This window comes from Lonchura striata, chromosome 20 (genome assembly GCF_046129695.1).
Source record: "Lonchura striata isolate bLonStr1 chromosome 20, bLonStr1.mat, whole genome shotgun sequence".
NCBI classification, from domain to species: domain Eukaryota; kingdom Metazoa; phylum Chordata; class Aves; order Passeriformes; family Estrildidae; genus Lonchura; species Lonchura striata.
Genome location: NC_134622.1, coordinates 10,982,984 through 11,003,115, shown reverse-complemented (window position 1 = coordinate 11,003,115; position 20,132 = coordinate 10,982,984). Strand labels below are relative to the sequence as shown.

The following is a 20,132-nucleotide window of genomic DNA, read 5'->3' as shown; positions in this document are numbered from 1 at the left end:
GGGCACATGCTGTCAGAGAGGAAGTGAAGGCATGAAGGAAACTTAATTTCTCTGTATGAAGAGCAGTAGCTTTGCTTTGCACTCTGTGTTTATTGGGTACATATGATTTCCCTGGTGTTGAGCTTCGTGTTTAAGAACATGGGAGCTGTACCCCCTAGAGCAGCTTGTGACTGGGGTCAGAACAGGCTCCCCCAGGCTGGGTGCTAACCAGGGCCACCCCTGGGCTTTGGGCAGGCTCTCTCCCAGCAGCTCAGGTACACCTGAAGGGATTTAGAATTTCCTAGAACTCCAAGCTTTTCTGAGAAGCCCAATAGAAAAAGCTCTTCAAACATACTCTGTAACCTTATCAGAAATTATTCAGAGCAAGTAGAGGAATAATCTCTCCTATTTCTCCAAGGAAATTATTTTTTGCTCCGAATTGTAACCAGTCCAGGGGAAAATGTTGGGGAATTTAGATGTAATTTCTACTACAGCAGCATTGAATTGATTTTTGAAATGTCAGTATTGTGGTGTATAATATGTGTATGTTCAAAAGTACGAGAAAGCTCTTACAAATCACGCTGTTTGCTTTGTTACAGGTCTGCTGCCTATAATCTTCTATGTGCCTTAACCTGTACCTTTAATTTAAAGATTGAGGGCCAGTTACTGGAAACTTCAGGTCTGTGTATTCCTGCCAACAACACACTATTTATTGTATCTATCAGTAAGACTCTTGCAGCAAATGAGCCACACCTCACCTTGGAGTTCTTGGAGGAGTGTATTTCAGGATTTAGCAAATCCAGTAAGTAACTGCAGTGCTGGTTAGTGCCAACCATGAATTTGAAAAGATTCTAATCTCTAAAAAGATTTTAGATCTAGCTTAGCCAACAGAGCTTCCTCACTGGCTCTGTTGCTCTCTCCTTTTGCCATGCCTTTTTGAAGCTTCTCTGTTGGCCCAGCGTTCTTTGCTCAGCTGGTACAGTGATTATTTTAGCCACTAAAACAACTGAAAAGTGCTGAGGAAGAGTTCTTTATGAAGGGAGGCCAGTGCTGGCCGTGTGTGACGAGTGGTGTTGTTGCAGGCATTGAGCTGAAGCACCTGTGCCTGGAGTACATGACCCCCTGGCTGTCCAACCTGGTGCGCTTCTGCAAGCACAACGACGACGCCAAGCGCCAGCGCGTCACTGCCATCCTGGACAAGCTCATCACCATGACCATCAACGAGAAGCAGATGTACCCTTCCATTCAGGCCAAGATATGGGGCAGCCTGGGACAGGTACCGCTTCTGCATCGTTTGTAAACAGACTTGTGTTTTCCTGCACTTCAAATCAGGTTTCTTCTTACTGGGGTCAGCATTTTTTAAAGAGTTGTACTTTAAAGTGGAAAATGAAATAGAAATAGTGCTAAATTATAGTTTCTACTTCAGAATTGCTGGTACTAAAGCCTAATGGAATTCAGCTTTATGCTTCTAAAATTTACATATGGCTTTTTGCCAAAAGGATAACAAGTCGCTAAAATGGATGCTTCAGTTTGTGATAGTTGTGCATCTTCAGCTAAAGAAATGAATGCTGGTGGTTCACGGTGGAAAAGTGAAGTTAATCTGACTCTTTTTCTCTGTCAGATAACAGATCTCCTGGATGTAGTGCTGGACAGTTTCATCAAAACCAGTGCCACGGGAGGCTTGGGCTCCATCAAAGCTGAGGTGATGGCAGACACAGCTGTAGCACTGGCTTCTGGCAATGTCAAACTGGTGTCAAGCAAAGTGAGTTCTCTCTTTGCCTTCATTTCCTTTTGTAGAATAATTTCAACTTATTTACTAATGTGACATTGAGATGCTTTCTGGTAACTCAAGACAGGCAACAATGCAAAACCCATGATAAAATAGGTTCCAAGCAGTAGAGTAATTTCAGTGTTAATTGTTGATGGTTTTTACTGAAATTCTGAGCTGTGCTCCCTGTTTGAGTAGAACAAAATGGTTGCCCTCTTTTCAGGTGATTGGGAGGATGTGTAAAATCATTGACAAGACCTGTCTGTCCCCCACGCCCACGCTGGAGCAGCACCTGATGTGGGATGACATTGCCATTCTGGCTCGGTACATGCTCATGCTCTCCTTCAACAACTCCCTGGACGTGGCTGCACATCTCCCCTACCTCTTCCACGTGGTGACTCTGCTGGTGGCCACGGGGCCCCTTTCCCTCAGAGCTTCCACTCATGGGCTCGTCATCAACATCATTCACTCTCTCTGCACTTGTTCACAGCTTCACTTCAGTGGTGAGCTTTTTTGGATTTTCAATGAAGCTGATTGCATCCTTAATTTGTTTAACAAATATTTGAGTTGTCTTTCTCTGCAAACTATTCTGAGAGTTAGAAAATAGTGGGTTGTAGTTCAGCATGAATAGAAATCAGAATGAGGATATGATCAACAAGAAATGAGTATGTAATTAAAAAATATCTTACTTAGAGCAGGTGCATAATGTAAATTGTTTGTATAATGGGTTTTAGAAAAAGAGAAGAAAGTACCAGTGATTTTTCTGGTAAGGCAAAGGAGAAAATACATCTCTGATAAAATTGGTTCATGTACATCTTGTGAAGGGTTGCATAACATGGTAACAAAAATGCCAATTACATAAGGGAATGGTGAAGTTAGTGTTAAAACAGGTATTTTATCTACTGCTGTATTTTAGCAGTCCTAAAATAATTGTTATTAGCAATTTGGCACTTCTTAGCCCAGAAGCACAGTGTAAAACCAGACTGAATTTTGTGCAGAAGAAAAATTCAAAATTTATATGATCTTATATTTTTTTAAGTGTCTGAAATCTCATTTTATGTCTGTACATATCAGCAGGGAGAGTGGGTGTGCACACAGAGGTGGCTGTGTGTCTGTGCTCTGATGCACAGGGCTGCTGAGCATCCTGCTCACAGTGGGTTTGAAGTGCACTGAAATCAACTGAAATGTCAGAACTGTAAAGATAGTCAGTGCCTGAGTAGAGCCATCCATCATCTTCTTCTGCTTTAAGTGTCTTTCTTCATGTGAGTGCCAGAGCCAAAAGCAGAGTCTGCTGCAGTTTGAACTTCCAGTTCTGCTGGTATTTCAGAGCAGGAGCACTCTGGGTTTCCATTTTCTGAATCACTGTGAGGAGAACACAGAGAGCCACATCTTTAAACAAGTTCCTCTGTAGCAGTCTCTGGAATCCACTCCTCGTGCTGGTTTCAGCAGTCAGGGCAGGCGAGCAGAGCTGCTGTGCCCAACTCGGGGCAGCAGCAAAGGGAGCGCTGTTGGAATGGGCACAGGGACCTTGGCTGTTGGTGTCCCTGGGAGAGGAAAATACGAATTTGAATTTCCCTGGTGTAAATCTAATACGTGCAACTTTATTCAACAGAGGAGACCAAGCAAGTTTTAAGGCTGAGCTTGACTGAGTTCTCTCTGCCCAAGTTTTATTTGCTGTTTGGGATCAGCAAAGTGAAGTCGGCGGCGGTGATCGCGTTCCGCTCCAGCTACCGCGACAGGTCCTTCTCGCCCGGCTCCTACGAGCGCGAGACCTTCGCCCTCACCTCGCTGGAGACGGTCACCGAGGCCCTGCTGGAGATCATGGAGGTGCGTGGGGACAGGGCTGAGACCAGGGGGACAGGCAGCAGGGCTGGGGATGTGCCTCCTCCCTGCTGACAGTTAACAGCTGATTTCTGAGAGCCAAACTTCTGCACATTGCCATTTTCTCCATGTTACATCTATTCAAACAATCTGTTTCTCTTTAGGCTTGTATGAGGGATATTCCAACGTGCAAGTGGCTGGACCAGTGGACTGAACTAGCTCAAAAGTGAGTCATGGACTTCACCCTGAGCCCTCCCTGCCTGTGCAGTACACCCAGAGTTCTCATCTTTTTGTTATACATTTATTTGGTTGTATGTATGTTGTTTAATGCAATGTGCTCTGTTTCTTCACAGGTTTGCATTCCAGTACAACCCCTCCCTGCAGCCCAGAGCACTGGTTGTCTTTGGCTGTATAAGTAAACGAGTGTCTCATGGACAAATAAAACAAATAATCCGAATTCTCAGCAAGGTATATGAGTCTGTCTCTTTTCCTTTATGACTCATTAAGTAGCTATTTTTAGCTTTATCTTCCCATCAGATATAGAACTTGGCATAATTTTAGGATAAATGTTTTTTCTAGCATATTTTGTATAGAACTGATTGGAAATACACATTCTGTAGGCCAGGCTTCTGAATTTTAATGGATTTGGTGGCTTCTGAATTTAAATTGAATGAGTTCCACCACTGCTGTGACTTCTAGAGTATCAATAGGTCTCAGTATTGTGTTTAACACTCCTGACATGGTGGATCCAGCAGTCAGTATTTGAATAAATGAGAAATTTTCTGTTAAGGCATTTACCAGCATGCACATGATGCATAGCTTCCTTTTTCTTAAAGGAAGTGAATGACCTCATGTGTTGTAGGTAAATATAGTAAAGTGCTGATTTATATCAGAAAACTTTGAAGCAGGTGCCTGCTCTGACAATGATGTTCCATTATTCTAAAGCAGGTTGTGTTCCACAGCAGGTGAACAATGTACTAAATATGTGTCCTTTAAGCATTTCATTAGAGTTTTATAGACATAAACTTTAATTGAATAGTGTCTAAATGATAAAAGAGCTTTTCTACAGCTCTTACAACCCCTGCAGCCTGTTAGGGTACACATTGTGCAGTCATACATTTATTTCTGCTGTCTAAAACTCTGCTTGGAAAAGTTCTTGAGAGTTGGTTTAAAATGAGCTCAGGCTTTGTAAGTAATTGAGAAAAACATTTATTGCACAGAGCTTTGATCTTTTTACACAGCAAAATGTAATTATGGTTGTATTTTTAATTACTCTCTTTTTTCAAAAGGGACTTGAGAGCTGTTTAAAAGGCCCTGATAATTATAATAGCCAAGTTCTAATAGAAGCCACAGTTATAGCCCTAACCAAGCTGCAGCCTCTTCTTAACAAGGTAAATCACTGGCTTTTTGAATAAACAGAGAATGTATTTTGTAAATTATGATTATGGTTGTAATCTCAGAAATACAAGTTAAATGTTGGGGTTTCTGAAGTTCACACTGATTCATGCTGGGAAGGAGCACGTAAGGGAAGTGTGGCAGATTGTGGGACCAGTGCAAAGGCTTGAGAAATGCTGGGGAATATTCTGTTCTGCTTCCCGGAGCGGGGCTGGCAGCTGGGCAAAGGCTGTGCCCAGGCTGTGCCCGTTCCTTCCCCAAGGCTCCAGTGCTGCCTGCAGCTGTGTGTGCTGCTGCCCTGCACGCCAGGGCTGGGGGAATGGCCAGGTCTGGGGTGCTGCTCCTTCAGCCAGCCAGGGCCACTGCCAGGCTCCTGCCTCAGAGCACACCGGGGCCACAGAGGAACCAAGAGCCTCGTGCAGCTCCTGGTGGTGAATAAAACTCTTCTAGAAACAGCTCTGCCCAAGGGACCCAGGATGTGCTGAATGCCAGTTCCTCCTGCGTGTGGTTCTGATTCTGATGAGGAAGGGCATGCCCAGTTCTGTGTGCAGAGCTGCACTCCACGTTCAGATGGAGAACCACAGACCCATTTCTGGTCAGGCTGGTACAGGGCAGTGTGGCTCTGACACGGAGCAAGGAAGGGATGGAGGTGAGGAGGAATGGCTTGGGAGGTGCAAACAGGGCTTGAAATTAATTTTCTTTCTACTGTTCACCTGTGAAATGCATTAACAGGTCCATGTGAGCATGTGTCCTTTGGAATTTGGCTGAGGACAAAACCTGCTACAAGGGGGACAAACCCTCCCCTCCATCCTGGTTGTTCTTTCACCCGCAGGAACTGACTCTAAAGGGCAGTGCTGGCTCTTTCTCTCCCTGCAGGACTCCCCTATGCACAAGGCTCTGTTCTGGGTGGCCATGGCTGTGCTGCAGCTGGATGAGGTGAACCTGTACTCGGCAGGGACAGCCCTGCTGGAGCAGAACCTGCACACCCTGGACAGTCTGCGCGTGTTCAACGACAAGGTGAGCCCGCAGCCTGCACTCGTGGCAGCAGTCAGGGCTGACAGAAAAGGGGAAAAACCCAGCTTTGTCCTTGTGAACACTTGTTAAGCAACTAAACCTGAATTTGCATTAGAAATTGTTTCACTTGGGTGGTATCCACAGATAAAGATGTGGAGAGAACTTGTCCTTACTCTGTTGGAAACTGGAACAGAAATGTACGAATGTGATCTTTGAGAAAGTGTTTGATGTTTTCCTGTAGCCTCTGAAAGAACTGTTCTGTCACTTAAACAAAAAACCCAACAAACTTGACATGTCCTGAGTAACTTCAACTGAGGTGCTCTTATATTTTTTGTGGGTCAGAGCCCAGAAGAAGTGTTCATGGAGATCAGGAGACCACTCGAATGGCACTGCAAGCAGATGGATCATTTTGTTGGGCTGAATTTCAATTCCAACTTTAACTTTGCACTAGTGGGACATCTCCTGAAAGGTAAGAGTGCGTAATGCTCTTTGTTTGAGATGACTCTTACTTCAGGAATAAAAACAAGTCAAGGGATAAAGTGGCCACATGGGTGGTGGATTTTGAATAACTTGGATTATAGAGTAGTTACAGAATTAAACACTCTTGGATTAAAGGATATCACCAGATTTCCTTTATATATCTCCTGTGAAGGTTTGTAGTGCTGCTGCTGAAAGTTCTGAACTGTCACAGGTTGCAGAGTGTAGTCTTTTACTTCTTTCTCCAAGAATGTCTCTCCCTGTTTGCCTGTGCTCAGGTTCACTGGGTTTTTTAGAAGACTGATTTGTGAGATAACAGATATAATGTATGCACAGACATTTGAAATTAGGCAGTTTTGAGGGGAGGGATAGAAAGAATTAGTCTTAAATGTGCCATTTCTGGTAGCACTGTGCTCTCTTACCCTTGAGATGGAATGTCTGAGAACATGCTGGAAAATACTTAAAAATGCTTTCAAAGTATTAGTGCTTCATAAATATGGATTCAGAAGTTAAATGTAATTTTTTGTTTCTTAGGGTACAGGCATCCTTCCCCTACCACTGTAGCAAGAACAGTGAGGATTTTGCACACACTCCTTGCTCTGGTTAACAAACACAGGAACTGTGACAAGTTTGAGGTGAACACCCAGAGCGTGGCTTACCTGGCAGGTAATGAACCAAACCTCCTTTCTAGTCTGAGCTGACTGAAAAGGACGGGAGTATTGTGGAAATCCTTCAGGTTCAGGTTGTTAAAATTGTACCAGCACAAAGAAAACTTGTAACTGGTGGAGAGGAATGCGATCAGGGTGGGCACATTGGGAAGGCTTTGTGGAGACTGAGGGCTTTGCCAGCAGAGCACGTCCTCTGCAGCTTTGGGACTTCTTCAGGGAGGCTGGAGGTTTCTTGGTGTAAATACTCCAGTATGCCTGACAGCCTTCAAATTTCCAATGGTCTGTACATAGAAATTGTGACCATGTGAGGGCAAATTTGTAAATCTCGTCATTGTAACTGGATGGGAAGCAGAATTCTTCTTAAATGACCTGCTTTTAATCTGTACATTTCCTAAGGTGTAAGTGCAGCTCAGGGGTGTTGATGTACATGTACATTGGTGCATGTAAGAAATGCAGATGGATGGAGTATTGTTTCACTGTTCACTGTGTTGCTGGTGGAAAGCTTCCCTTGCCCTGCCTGTGCTGTCTTTGCAGCCCTGCTGACGGTGTCGGAGGAGGTGCGGAGCCGCTGCAGCCTCAAGCACAGAAAGTCTCTCTTGCTGACAGACGTCTCAATGGAAAACGTTCCCATGGATACCTACCCCATCCATCACAGTGACACTAGCTACAGGTTGGTTGTCTCACTTTTAGATCAGTTCCCCACATTGCAAAGCCTGGTTCCTGTAGTAAGCGAGCTGTGCTGTGCTGAGAACTGAGTCCATGGGCTGCACTGGCTCCGGAGCAATTTGCTCCTTACACTGGGATCAGGAGTCACAGAGAAATTTGGATGTGCAATTCATACACATTTAATTTCCAGAGCTTAACTGCTCTGGAGGCTGTTAAACCTTTTGCTAAACTCTTTCTACAAGACCTGATTTAATCTCATTTATATTTTAGAAGAACATTTCATTTGTCCTTTTAAGAGCTCCAGTGCATGGAGCTGTCTGTGCTACTGGGAAACCTTGACACCTTGTTACAGCCTGTGGGTAGCCAGAGAGATCAGCCAGGAAATCAGCTGGAAGTGCCAAGGAGAGCCTGTGCCCTCAACAGGGAGCACTTTATTCATGATCTCCCTTTTTAGCATTGAGATTGGAGTAGCTGATTACTAAATATATTTCATCTTGCCCCATGGGCTGGTTGTGTTCTTTTAATTGGGTTATTTTTTATCCCTTCAGCATGACATTCACATCAGATTGTTTGTTTTCACTAGCTGAGACATCTTTGCAACCAAAGTAATTCCTATTTGTTATTATGTGTTTTGGGGAAATTAACCAGGTAGGAAAGATGGGTTTAAGAATGGATAGTTCAGCTGCTTGAAAATCCTCTGCCTAAATAGCACAGTTTTAAGATTTTCTTAATTTAATTTCTCTGCACTTTCAGGACACTAAAGGAACACCAGCCCTGGTCATCCCCCAAGGGGTCAGACAGACACCTGGCTGCCAGTTACCCAACAGTGGGACAGATCAGCCCTCGCACCCGGAAATCCATGAGCTTGGACATGGGGCAGCCTTCACAAGCCAACACTAAAAAGCTTCTAGGTTATTAACATAACTAATTTATTGATCTGTCTACAGAATACTCTGGGAAGCATTACTGGAGAAAAATTGGTTTTGTATTAGTTCTGGCTTTAAGGGCTTATTCCTGATGAAGAGGAATAAATGCAGTTTCTGCAAAATGCAAATTTCAGGGCACTGGACAGTTAAAGAGGACTCTAACGAAGGGGGGGAGTGAGAGCAATGCTCAAAATATGCATGCTGAAGTGGAGAAAAAAAGATATTCCAGATCCTGAAGGTGCCTAGTGCCAGTTTTGTGCTCCCAGCCCTTTCCAGCAAACCCAGGAAGTGGATTTTTAGCTTCTCCACTGAGTGCTCTGGTTGAGGCTGGAGGAGATGGTCCCAGAACATGGTAGATGTATGTAAACAATCTGATTTGTACTCATGGCTTCTCAATGCATCATGTTTACAACAAACTCGTGTATCAGAGAAACAAGCCGAGTTGCTTTGCAGAACTTGTGGAAGCCCTTTGGCATTACACAGGTGGAAGAACAGGGGCATTTCCTTCATTCCAGCCCTTTCCTGCTTCCTTTTCAGTAACCACGTCCTGGCATGTGTATTCTGTGTGGGGGCCAGGAGTCCATGGCATGCCCCCCTGACTAATTGCATGCTCCCTCCTGTGTATTGTGAAGCACTCTGGAAGCTGTGATGGAGAGCGGCATGGTGTGATCATATTTTCTGTCCCATCCCTGAAAATGGTGAAAAGGTCCACAGATTCCTGTCAACACATGGTAGATAGGGGAGTAGCTTGGCCAGAAAATCAGAAAAAGTTAGAATATGGATATAGGTTTAATGTTTTTAATTGCTTGATAAATTGTTTTTAGGTACAAGGAAAAGTTTTGACCATTTGATATCGGACACAAAGGCTCCTAAAAGGCAAGACATGGAATCTGGAATCACAACGCCTCCCAAAATGAGGAGAGTAGCCGAAAATGATTATGAAATGGGTGAGACACAGGATAACATTTTAAGAATAATACTAATTATAAATGCTTTGTATATCTATACAAAGGACTATTTCTAAATTCAGTGTGTACTTACCAAGGTTATTCCAAGGTAAGGGAGAAGCACCTTTCTTAGCAATGGCTTCTGCAGAGTGCAGCCTTCATATCTCTGGCAGCTGCACTGGAGCTGCTCAGTTTACAGGTGCAGAATCAGGGCAGCTCTAAAGGACTGCATAGAGGAATGCAATGAAATAAATATCATTTGGCCTTCTATAAGTTAATAAGCCCCAGCTGCAAATTCCTGCAGGAGATGGAACGTGAGCTGATGCCTGGAATGCCTCTCTTCATCTTCTCCCCCATCTGCTTCCTGTGCCCTCACCCCCAATTGCAATGCAAGACCAGGGTTCTTCTCTTGTATCTGCCTGACCCTAAATTTGGTACTTACACCCCTGGGCCTGTATTTCACTGAAGAGGAAATTGGGGTTTTTGTTTGCCATCTGATAACACATCCCATGTGGTGGTCCAGTGCTGCCGCACCACAGCGCAGTCGTTGCTTTGACCTTCATGACGGGGCCGGTGAGCTCTGGGGTTTGCACATGACTGACTCCGGTGTGCAGAACCCAATTCTGACTTGTTCTGGGTGTGTTTTGCTCTGGATGAGTTGCTCTTTTTTATCTGGCAGAAACCCAGAGGATATCACCACAGCAACACCCGCACCTCCGGAAAGTTTCCGTTTCCGAGTCAAACGTTCTCCTGGATGAAGAAGTTCTGACTGACCCAAAAATTCAAGCACTGCTGCTTACAGTTCTTGTAAGCTTTCTTCTGTGTGTTGTCTGCTATTTTCTGATGTCCTTTTATCTCCCAGAAAAACAAACTTTCCTTGGAGTTTTTCCTGGCTGAGTTTATAACAAACTATTTTGTATAATAAAAGGTTATTAATATATTATAGTTTAAAAGAAATTAGCATTATTGGAATCCTAGGATAATTCCGTTTAAAAGTCATTGACTAGTCATAGAGGTGCAGTCTGATAGCACTTTCTTCAGCTGTACCCCAGCTGTTCCCACTCCAGCTACAATTCAGAAAGACTCAGTTGTGTAAAAAACTGATGAGATACATTTATTGGCAAAATACAAATTGTTGCCAACTGGTTCTGTTGTTTCTCAACAGAGACATGAATCAATATTCTCTAACACTGCTTTCTGGTAGTCAGAAATCTAGAACCCTTTAAGCAAAGGCTGTAACCACCCAGGTGCACTAATGGCTCCTTCCCTGCCAGGCCACGCTGGTGAAATACACCACAGACGAGTTCGACCAGCGCATCCTCTATGAGTATTTAGCAGAAGCCAGCGTTGTCTTCCCAAAGGTCTTTCCTGTTGTGTGAGTACCTGAAGTTCTGGTTTCAATAACTCTATACCTGGCTTTTCTTTGGAGGTCTCTGGTTCAGGACAAGCATCTGCAAGGCACTTGGTTGTGTGGAGGTTATAGGCTGCAGTCTGTCCATGCTGGGTGATTTTAATTTAATTTAATTTTTTAATTTGTGACCCAATTTAAAGCCTAGTCCAGGTGCTCTTTGGGTGTTTCTTTAGACACCTTCTGTAGTTTTGCTGGAGTGAATATGTGTAAAGGAAGCCCAGCTGTCAGAAATTAAGGTGAGCAGGTGTTCACAAACTGATCTGAGCACATCATTAGAGTACTTGTGGAACAGAGCTGGGAATTGTGTTCTGGAATCACTGCAGGGGGAGGGAAAATCCCACCTGAACTACTTGTTGCTAAAGTCAGTTGGGAACTGCAGGTTTATTTTATTTAATGACCAAAAACTAAGCCACTTTTCCTTTCTTCAGGCATAATTTATTGGATTCCAAGATAAATACCCTTTTATCGCTGTGCCAGGATCCAAACTTGTTGAATCCAATTCATGGGATTGTGCAGAGTGTTGTCTACCATGAGGAGTCTCCACCCCAATACCAAACGTCCTATCTACAGAGTAAATATTTTTCCTTTTTTTTGAAAAATGTGCTGTGCTGGGAACACTGTGTTCTCTGTCAGGTGAGAGCTGGGCTTTCACGGTGCTGTTCCATTTGTTGTTGCAGGTTTTGGATTTAATGGGCTGTGGAGGTTTGCTGGCCCCTTCTCCAAGGTAAGAGCTCTGTGGGGTCTGGGCTGTTTGGCCTTTCTGGGAGCTGGTACTGCAGCAAAGGTGCTCATAAGGAGCATCTTTCTTTTATGAGTGAGCAGAGAGCATCAGGGGCACCACCAGGGCTAGAACAGCCCTGGGCCTGCGGCAGGTGCTGTGATAGATAAGTTACCAAAGTGGAGTAAAAGCAGCCAGGTGTGAGTGCAGCTTTTCCTGCTCCCAGGGTCAGTTCATTACATGTATGAAACAGGGTAGGGGGTTAATTTGATAAGAGTGATGATTCCATGAGGCTAAATTTTGTATTGGAGCAGAGCCAGCGGAGCACTGCCCGTGTGTCCAGCCATCCCAAGGGAGGTGGCCCAGGTGTGGGGCTGGGGCAGGGGCTGTGCAGCCCCTTTTCCTGCCCGTGGGTTCCCACCCACTGAGATCACACTGACATCTGATCTGTAGTGTGTACATTTAGATTGGTCTGGACAAGGCCACAAATCAGTTTTTACAGATACATCAAATGCTCTTGAAAATTTGCAGGCAAAACAGTGGGACTTGAGAATGAACCCTGGAAAAAAACTCAAACTGACAGGAAGGTACAAAGGAAACAATCTCTTTTCCCCCATCTCCCACAGCAAACCCAAATCCCAGACTATGCTGAGCTCATAGTGAAGTTCCTTGATGCCTTGATTGACACATATTTGCCTGGAATTGATGAGGAAACCAGTGAAGAATCTCTCCTGACCCCCACCTCTCCGTATCCTCCAGCGGTGCAGAGCCAGCTCAGCATCACTGCAAACCTCAACCTCTCCAACTCCATGACCTCACTTGCCACTTCCCAGCACTCCCCAGGTCAGTGCCTGTTCTGGTACCATCTGGGTGGGGGAAATGGGGGAATTTCCTGGTTTAGGAGCCTCATTGGCTCTTTGGATGTGTTTGTGTGTCAAACATTGGTGCACTGTGGACTCAAACGAATATTAAATTGTTCCTGAGCTGTTACCCTGTTGATTCAGATCCTGGATTTTATCCAGCACAAAAATTGTCTCCCAGGTCACTCCATGTGAAGGGAAGAGAATTAAGGGCATCAGAACAGCAGCACCTATATGTGGAACATGTGCCCTACAGGGGATCCCTGGCTCACAGGCATTGGATGGTTTGTTCAGGGTGCAGAGGAGCAGCAGGAGTAAGGCAGGGCTGTTGGAATGGTTTGAGAACAGGGGTTTCTTTGGGAACATACCTTGCTGTCAGTGTGGAAGGACATTCTGGGCAGCATCTTTCCGTTTGGAACACAGCATCGGTGGCAGCTCCAGCAGTTCGTTTCCAAGGATGAGGTGATGGTGCAGGATTGGGCTCTCTGCAAGGGAAAGAAGCATTTTGCTCTGTAAATGTCCTCCTTCCTTCTGCCCCACTTTCCATTCCCTCTTCCTTTACAAGCTGAGAGGAAGGAATTAATCCAACTTGTCAAACATTCCTTCCAAGTGCTGTGCAAACAGATGGCTTTTGTCAAAGGCTGGTTAAGAGTCTCCACAAACAGAGCTGGGAACTAGGGAACTTGTTCAGGTTAATAGTGAGTCTGAAACAACACACTGCTGGCACTCTGAGCACTGTTTGCTTGGAAATTGAATGTAGAACACCAGTGTGAAGGCCACGTGTTCAGCAGCACTCAGTTAAATGAAACATTTTCAGCCAAGTGAGTTTTTTTAATTATGGCTATAAATACTAAGTTACAGATACATGAAAAATTCATTTCTTGCATCTGGAAACAACTATGCAGGATCATTGTTTATAAACAGTTTGTCTGTCACCATCTCTGTTCCTTTCTCTCCCCTTCCCTGTCTCATGGACATTATTCACTTACGTTTATTTCTTTCATTCTGTGTCTGTGAAGCTTCTCTGCCTTGCTCTAAGTCTGCAGTTTTCATGCAGCTGCCTCATCCAGGTACTCTCTTCTTTCATCATATTTGCACGAAATGCTGCTTGAGCTGTGTTAGGGCCGGGCTGTGGCATGAGGAGCAGTTTCTGACATGGGAATGGCTTCAACAAGTGCTAAGCTGGTGCATTTCTTGGGGGATGCCAATAATATCTGGTGGTAGAGCAGACAAAGTCACCCACAGCCTTGAGAATAAATCTGGTAACAAGATGAATGCTTAATATGGAAATACTCCGCTGCACGCGTGAAGCTAAAATGAACTGTTTGGTGTGAGCTCTTTAGATTCACCGGGACTCAGCCCTGACTGCAGGGACACACAGGCAAAGAGACACAAAACTGCAAAGAGAAACTGCAGGAGACAGTGGGGCAGTAAATCAGGAGCTGCATACTTCTGCATTTCTGCTTTGTGTGAAGAAGTAAGAGAAAGCTGCAGAAGAGAGTTTTTTGCTCATGCCTGTCCTCAGCATAGTTTGAGAGTTTTGTGCTGCCACTCACACAAGGAGAGGAAGGTGCAGCCTCTGGCTGGAGCCCTCATTGTTCCTGTGCTGAGTGTGTAGGGTGTTCTTTGTTATCACTAATGCCAACACCAATTAATTTCTTGCACATAATTGTGGATATGTCACTTACTATAACAGAACTTTGTTCTAACTTTTCTATTTGCTGTCAGACATCCTATTTTTTGCTGCTGATTGTAGTTGTATCCTCTTGCATAAAACCACCTGTCCTGCTCTTCATTGCTGGTGGTGCACCTGTCCCATGGGTGTGAGGTGTTGGTGAGCACTCACCAGACAGACTCAGTGTGGCAGCTGCATGGAGAGGCTGCTGCAGGGGTTAGCTCACAGCAGTGTCAGCATAAAGAGCAACAATTGCTCAGGAGCAGTCTGCACTAAGCCCAGCTCTGGGCTGTTGGGTCTGCAGTGACAGTGCCTGAAACCACTGCTGAGGGCTCCAACACCAGGCATTGGGTGGTGGTGTTGTGCAGGCCTGGGGTTCTTCACTAAAGCACTTCAGTTTTGAGGTTTGTTTGATGGGAGACTTTTAGCAAAGCATAACAGAGTTTTGCTTCTCAGAAGGGTCTAAGTTTGTGGGCACAAACCTGTCTGGTGCCATTCTCATCCTGACCCCCACAAGCCTCTTCTGGCCACTGCTGGGGCTGAACTCAGCACAGTTCTCATAAGGAGTCCTGGCCTCAGTTTCTCTGTGCCTGTGTCCTGTCAAGACACTCCTTAGGAAACTGTTTCTTCACTCATTAAGAGTCAGTTTGGTGGTTTGTTTGGCGTTTTCTTCCTTCACTTAAGCAGACTTGTTTCCAGCAGGACAGCCAAGTTTTCTTGGTTTTACTCTCCCTTTGCCCTCTACTGGCCCCACAGGCTGGAGAGCAGGAGCGAGCAGCTCTGCAGCCCTTACCTGCCACAAATTGTATTTGATTCTTTCTAAACTCTTCCTGGGGTGGTGGGCAGGGTCAGGCCTTCACGGGGTCCCGCCCCTCCGGGATCCCCGCGGCTGAGCCCGGGGCAGCGGCGCTCAGCAGCGCTTGTGTCTCCGCAGGGATCGACAAGGAGAACGTGGAGCTCTCGCCCACCGCCGGCCACGCCAACAGCGGGAGGATGCGCCACGGCTCCGCCAGCCAAGTGCAGAAGCAGCGAAGCGCCGGCAGCTTCAAGCGTCACAGCATCAAAAAGATCGTGTGATTGTTGCTTTTTAATTTTATTTTTTATGTTTGGACCTGACTGACACGCGCGGCCCCTCGCGAAGGGCCCTCCACAGGGTGTGATGCTGCACTTGACCTGTACAGTTCCCATCCCGTCAGTCAGCCGCGTTGCCAGATGATCAACTCCTGACCCACTGCCTGAGTTAACGCCTTCATTCCCCGTGCTCGGTTCCAGCCGGTGTTCAGAACCACGCGTGTGCCCCGGGGGAGGTTGGAGTTCTGTAGCGCTGCAGAGCCGTGTCCTGTTCGAATCCAAAGCCATTCCCCAGCCCTGCCGTGTCTGCTCTGGCCTCAGGTGTTCCTGCTAAGGGAAGTGTTGATCCTTAACCCTGTTTGCACGCCTCAAGGTAGTAGTGGCTTCCTGAGCCGGGGAAGTTTCTCTAACCCTGGTTTTAATCCAAACCTATAAGATTTTAGCTGTGTGCTTTTTTTTTACCACACTGAGAAGAAGTTCATGATAGCTGCAGTACAAGGAGCTTAACAGAAGTGGTGGATTAGGTTAAATTTCAGGTAATTAGCAATAAAGGGGAGAGGAAAAGGAGGCTGCAGGAGTCCCTCATTCCCCAGACCAAGCTTCACACAGTTGGACTGTACATGGACCAGACTGGACAAACTGGCTTTTTTTCCCTAAGGTTTTTTTTTTTTTGGGGGGGGGGCTGTACTTTATCTTCCCTGAGGAAGTTGTACAGGGGAAAATCCCTGGAACTGAGCTTCGAGCTGTCATTGTAGCACCTGCTTTAGTTCTGCCTTTCCCAACAATGCACACCTTCAAGAGCTCCTGGCAGAATATCCAGTGGGGAATGGAGGGAAAATGGGATGGATTCCTTCCTGGCTCTGGGGGTAGTGTGTGGCAAAGCTGCCCCTGTGCTGCCCAAGCACAGACAGAAAGAGCCACGTCTGCTCAAGGTACCTGAGTTTAAATTAACTGACACTGTGCCCAATCCCAGGGACGTCTGGTGGCGGTGCAGTCCCCTCCCGGGGGTGGGTTCGGGCTCCTGCGGGGCTCACAAACCTGAGGCTGCTGCTGCTCTTGGGGCTGTGGCTGGGGACGGGCACGTGCCGCTGGCTGGCGAGGGAGGAGCCGCTGCTGGTCCCGCTGCTGGCCCCGCTGCGGGCGCCAGTGCCCCGCGGGCACGTGCGGGGTGCCTGAGTTGGGGCGAGCTGGAGCTGGCAGGGGCTGCGTCCCTGGGGCTCACACAGATCCTGATCCGAATCAGATCCGCTTCCCAGTTTCAGATCCCTCTGCTCTAGTAGGAATTAACAATCCTTCAGTGGCTTTAAAGGAAAAAAAAAGTATATCCATTAGGTAAAAGCCAGTCCTCCAGTGCAATTGTTAGTGGCTTTCAGTATATCAAATTCCACAGCTAAATTATTAGAGAATGGTACAATTAAGGGTTCCAATTTATTGCTATAGCACATAATTCCCATGTATTCACACAGTAATGTTGTAACATTTATGTAAATAAAAATACCTTTATTGTATTGATTCATAAAATAACAATTTCTTTAATTTGTTTACAGACCTGGAAAAACTATGAACACAAACTTCATATGCAAATAGTTTGCCAAAACAAGAGAAAAACTTAGAATTAGCAGTCATGGAATAAACAAGCTAGAAAGATGAACTGGTGCAATTAACACCTCACTCAGGTGGTGCAGGCGCCAGGGCAGGAACGTGGTCACTGGTGACAGAGTTGGGGTCTAAGCAGGGCCATGAGGCTGAGCTGGGCTCAGGGACAGGGCAGGGGCTCAAGCCTTGGGTTTGGGGTCCCCAGGGTAGAAGAAACCATTGTCATCTCACAACTCAAATTGTGAGGAGGAGCCACCCCTGTTGTCACGGGTTTGCACTGGGATGTGCCCAGTCAAGCTGGTTCCAGCCCTTCCCGTTTTGCTGTGGATGAGGAATTGTAGAAGCCTGAGGATTTGTATGTAGGAGGAAAACAATCTCTTGTAAAGGTGGTGTGCTGTTTTCAGTTGTTTCTCATATGAGCAGGTCTCCTGCAAACAGGAACAGTCATTCCAGAGGAACTACCCGACTGATTTTGTTTGGGCAGAGAGCAAGCCCTTCACTGTTCTGCCTTGTCCATGTCAGAAGTGACCCTCCATCAGAACTGCTGTGTTCCTGCAGCACAGAGATGTGGGAGCAGAGGGGACAGGGATGAACGTCACCTTCCCTGTGACAACTACTCCAGGCTTTCAGTCCCAGCTGAAAAAGAATGGTCTCTTCATAAAGTCAGTGAACAAAACTGAATTTCCTCTTTCCTGGAAGGAATTGGTTGGAGTTTTCCCTGTATGAGAGGTTTGGTGAGAGGGCCTGGACTCTGGCAGGGCAGAGGTATCAGACACCTGTGTCAGGTAATGGGTGAATTGAGGTGTAAGGACTGCTGATGGACAAGGTTTAATTTGGGATCATGTGTGCCCTGATAGACAGGAATGTTGTTTCCTAGTACTGGTGCTTGGAAAGCTTGTGCTTGGCTCCCAGGGAACCATGGCCTTTGTTGTAATGATTAAACTCCCATCAGTAATTAGTTGTTGAGTGCCTTACTGTCACTACATCGCTCTCCTGCTCCCTCCAGCAGCCGCTGCTGGGATTTGCCTCTTTTTCTTTCTCACATCCTCGTTCCTTTGTTCTTTCCTTGTTTGAGCACTCTCCATCCCATTCCAGCCCTGGGAGCTCTGCTCCCATCCCGGGCTGCTCCATCCTTTCTCCACCTGCTGCTCTGCGCTCTGGTGACCAGCAGGTTGTTGCTGGTGACAGTGTGGGTGTGAGCCCTGACCTGACCTGCAGGAGCCCCATCCCAGGGTCCCCGGTGCCACTGCGCTCCGGGCAGCCCGCGGGCCACTGGCATGGCTGCTGCTCCAGGCTCTGCTGCAGGGCTGGAGCTGTAGCCCCAGAGTCCCTGTGCTCTGACATGAAAACTTAAAATTCAGAAAAATCCCATTGGAACACGTGGACCATGTAACACCCTCCCAGGGAGCGTGTGTGACCCCCTGGCTCAGAGCCCGTTCCCTGCCCCACACTGACCACAGCTCAGTACTGTAAAGACAATTAACATTCTGTTTGTGTTTGTACTTTCCCTGACTTGAAGTTAACTCAGTAGTATTTGAATAGTGCATAACCTACCTGTAATGATGCCAATGTTTCTGCTTTACCGTGCATGAGGTTTCCCAGGACAGGGAACATTTCACTGAGTCTCGTGGGCTGAGCCCCCGGTACGTGCGGGGCTGGCTCTGGCCTGGGTTGTAGGTTTTAGGGCTTTTTCTGTTTCATTCTAAGGTTAATTTTTTCCGAAGTCACAAAGCACGTCCTATTGTTATGCAACAAACCACAGACAGTCACTCAAGAGTGTTGGTCCCACCTTTTTTTTTTTATGCAGTATATTCACCTGTAAATAGTTTTTGTGTAAAATTTGACAGAAAAGTATATTTACTACACTGTAAATACATGTGACAATATATTGTATTATTTTGCTTTTTTTGTAAAGCAGTTAGTTGCTGTATATGTATAACATACAAATTTGATTATTCTAGTGTTAGTAACTGTTAACTACTCCTCCCTCCTGCTGGTGCATTCCATCATTTAAAGCAGAAGCTGTGTCCGACACACTCACCCTGTGTGTGATCTCACTGCTTCCATCCGGCCTTGGCTTTCCCAGGGTTTCTGTGATCCCGGTCCTGGTCGTGCTGTCAAACACAGGGTGTGAGCCTGGAGAGCCCGCTGGCCCCAGCCACAGGCCGGTGGGAGCTGTGGGTCAGAGTGGTGGAAACCTGGTTTCAGATTATTGTTCACCCCATTCTCCCCTCATGTATGTACTTCCCCCTTTTTTTTGAAGTAAAATGTAAATTGAACCTGCTCCCTGTTGTTCGAAGGTCATTCCGGGGGCTGCAGGGTGAAGGTGGTGGATGCTGATGTCTTCTCTCTGTTGGAACAAGTTTGGGTGGGTTCTTTGGGGCTGAACCAAGGGATCCAGCCGAGTTACAGAGCCCAACACCCCACTTTTTCTGGGGAAAATTAAGATTCCAGTTAAAATCCAGTGTCTGGGGTTTATCTTCCCAGACTGGTGCTGCTCTGGGTGTGGGATCCTGCATAGAGCTGAGATTGCCTGCGGTGAGTGAGGAAGAAGAAAGCCCATTGTCATGAATTTCATGTCACTTCAATAGGATTATCATAACTGAATAATAAATCAGAATATTTCTTTTTAAAATGTAAATTTAATATTGTAATAAAACAGCTGCTTGGTCTTTAAAGAACAATTCAGTATAAATTGTCTATTTGAGCTTTTTTTGCCTAGAAGCTTGAGGTTTCAGCTGTCAGGCAACTTCTCTGACAAATGATTAATCACATCTATTTTTCTTTTAGGGGGATACATTACTTCCCCATTAAAAGTGTATAAGTACTTATATTCTGACTCTGTGAATCGTAAAAGGATGTAAAGACACATTAAAGTGTGACTGCATTGACGACTTCTGAGACATCTTATTGTTCCTGCATGCTGAACAGACCTGCAGACACCTGGACAGGTGATTCCTGTTGTGCTCTTGGTGCCAGCTGGGGCTGCACGAGTGGAAGAGCAGCAGTGTGTGAACTGTTAAACTTCATTTTCTTTACTTCAGAGGAAATGTTCCTTAGTTCTGAGTTGGAGCTGGAGTGGGATCCAGGCAGGAGCCAGCTCCTGAGCAGCACCTGCTCAATCACTGCTGTCAAAAACA

At 46.0% G+C, this 20,132-nt stretch overlaps 1 protein-coding gene across 7 annotated transcripts in view; it reads left to right on the top strand.

Annotated features, from left to right (window-relative positions):
* Positions 1 to 19,883, top strand: part of NF1 (neurofibromin 1) — a 74,048-nt gene extending 54,165 nt beyond the window's left edge. For 3 of the 7 annotated variants that reach the window (XM_077787600.1, XM_077787597.1, XM_021533029.3), the window contains 21 exons: positions 579 to 781; positions 1,062 to 1,255; positions 1,601 to 1,741; positions 1,971 to 2,250; positions 3,360 to 3,574; positions 3,733 to 3,794; positions 3,922 to 4,036; positions 4,858 to 4,959; positions 5,840 to 5,980; positions 6,320 to 6,446; positions 6,989 to 7,120; positions 7,657 to 7,792; positions 8,542 to 8,699; positions 9,539 to 9,661; positions 10,341 to 10,468; positions 10,936 to 11,036; positions 11,501 to 11,643; positions 11,750 to 11,796; positions 12,417 to 12,633; positions 13,670 to 13,720; positions 15,260 to 19,883. In XM_077787600.1, coding sequence (XP_077643726.1) covers positions 579 to 781; positions 1,062 to 1,255; positions 1,601 to 1,741; positions 1,971 to 2,250; positions 3,360 to 3,574; positions 3,733 to 3,794; positions 3,922 to 4,036; positions 4,858 to 4,959; positions 5,840 to 5,980; positions 6,320 to 6,446; positions 6,989 to 7,120; positions 7,657 to 7,792; positions 8,542 to 8,699; positions 9,539 to 9,661; positions 10,341 to 10,468; positions 10,936 to 11,036; positions 11,501 to 11,643; positions 11,750 to 11,796; positions 12,417 to 12,633; positions 13,670 to 13,720; positions 15,260 to 15,402 — 2,959 coding nt within the window. In that variant the 3' untranslated portion in view covers positions 15,403 to 19,883. The remainder of the gene's footprint in view (positions 1 to 578; positions 782 to 1,061; positions 1,256 to 1,600; positions 1,742 to 1,970; positions 2,251 to 3,359; positions 3,575 to 3,732; positions 3,795 to 3,921; positions 4,037 to 4,857; positions 4,960 to 5,839; positions 5,981 to 6,319; positions 6,447 to 6,988; positions 7,121 to 7,656; positions 7,793 to 8,541; positions 8,700 to 9,538; positions 9,662 to 10,340; positions 10,469 to 10,935; positions 11,037 to 11,500; positions 11,644 to 11,749; positions 11,797 to 12,416; positions 12,634 to 13,669; positions 13,721 to 15,259) is intronic. The other 4 variants (XM_077787601.1, XM_021533032.2, XM_021533030.2 and 1 more) reach the window with 2 other exon arrangements.
* Positions 19,884 to 20,132: the final 249 nt, after the last annotated feature.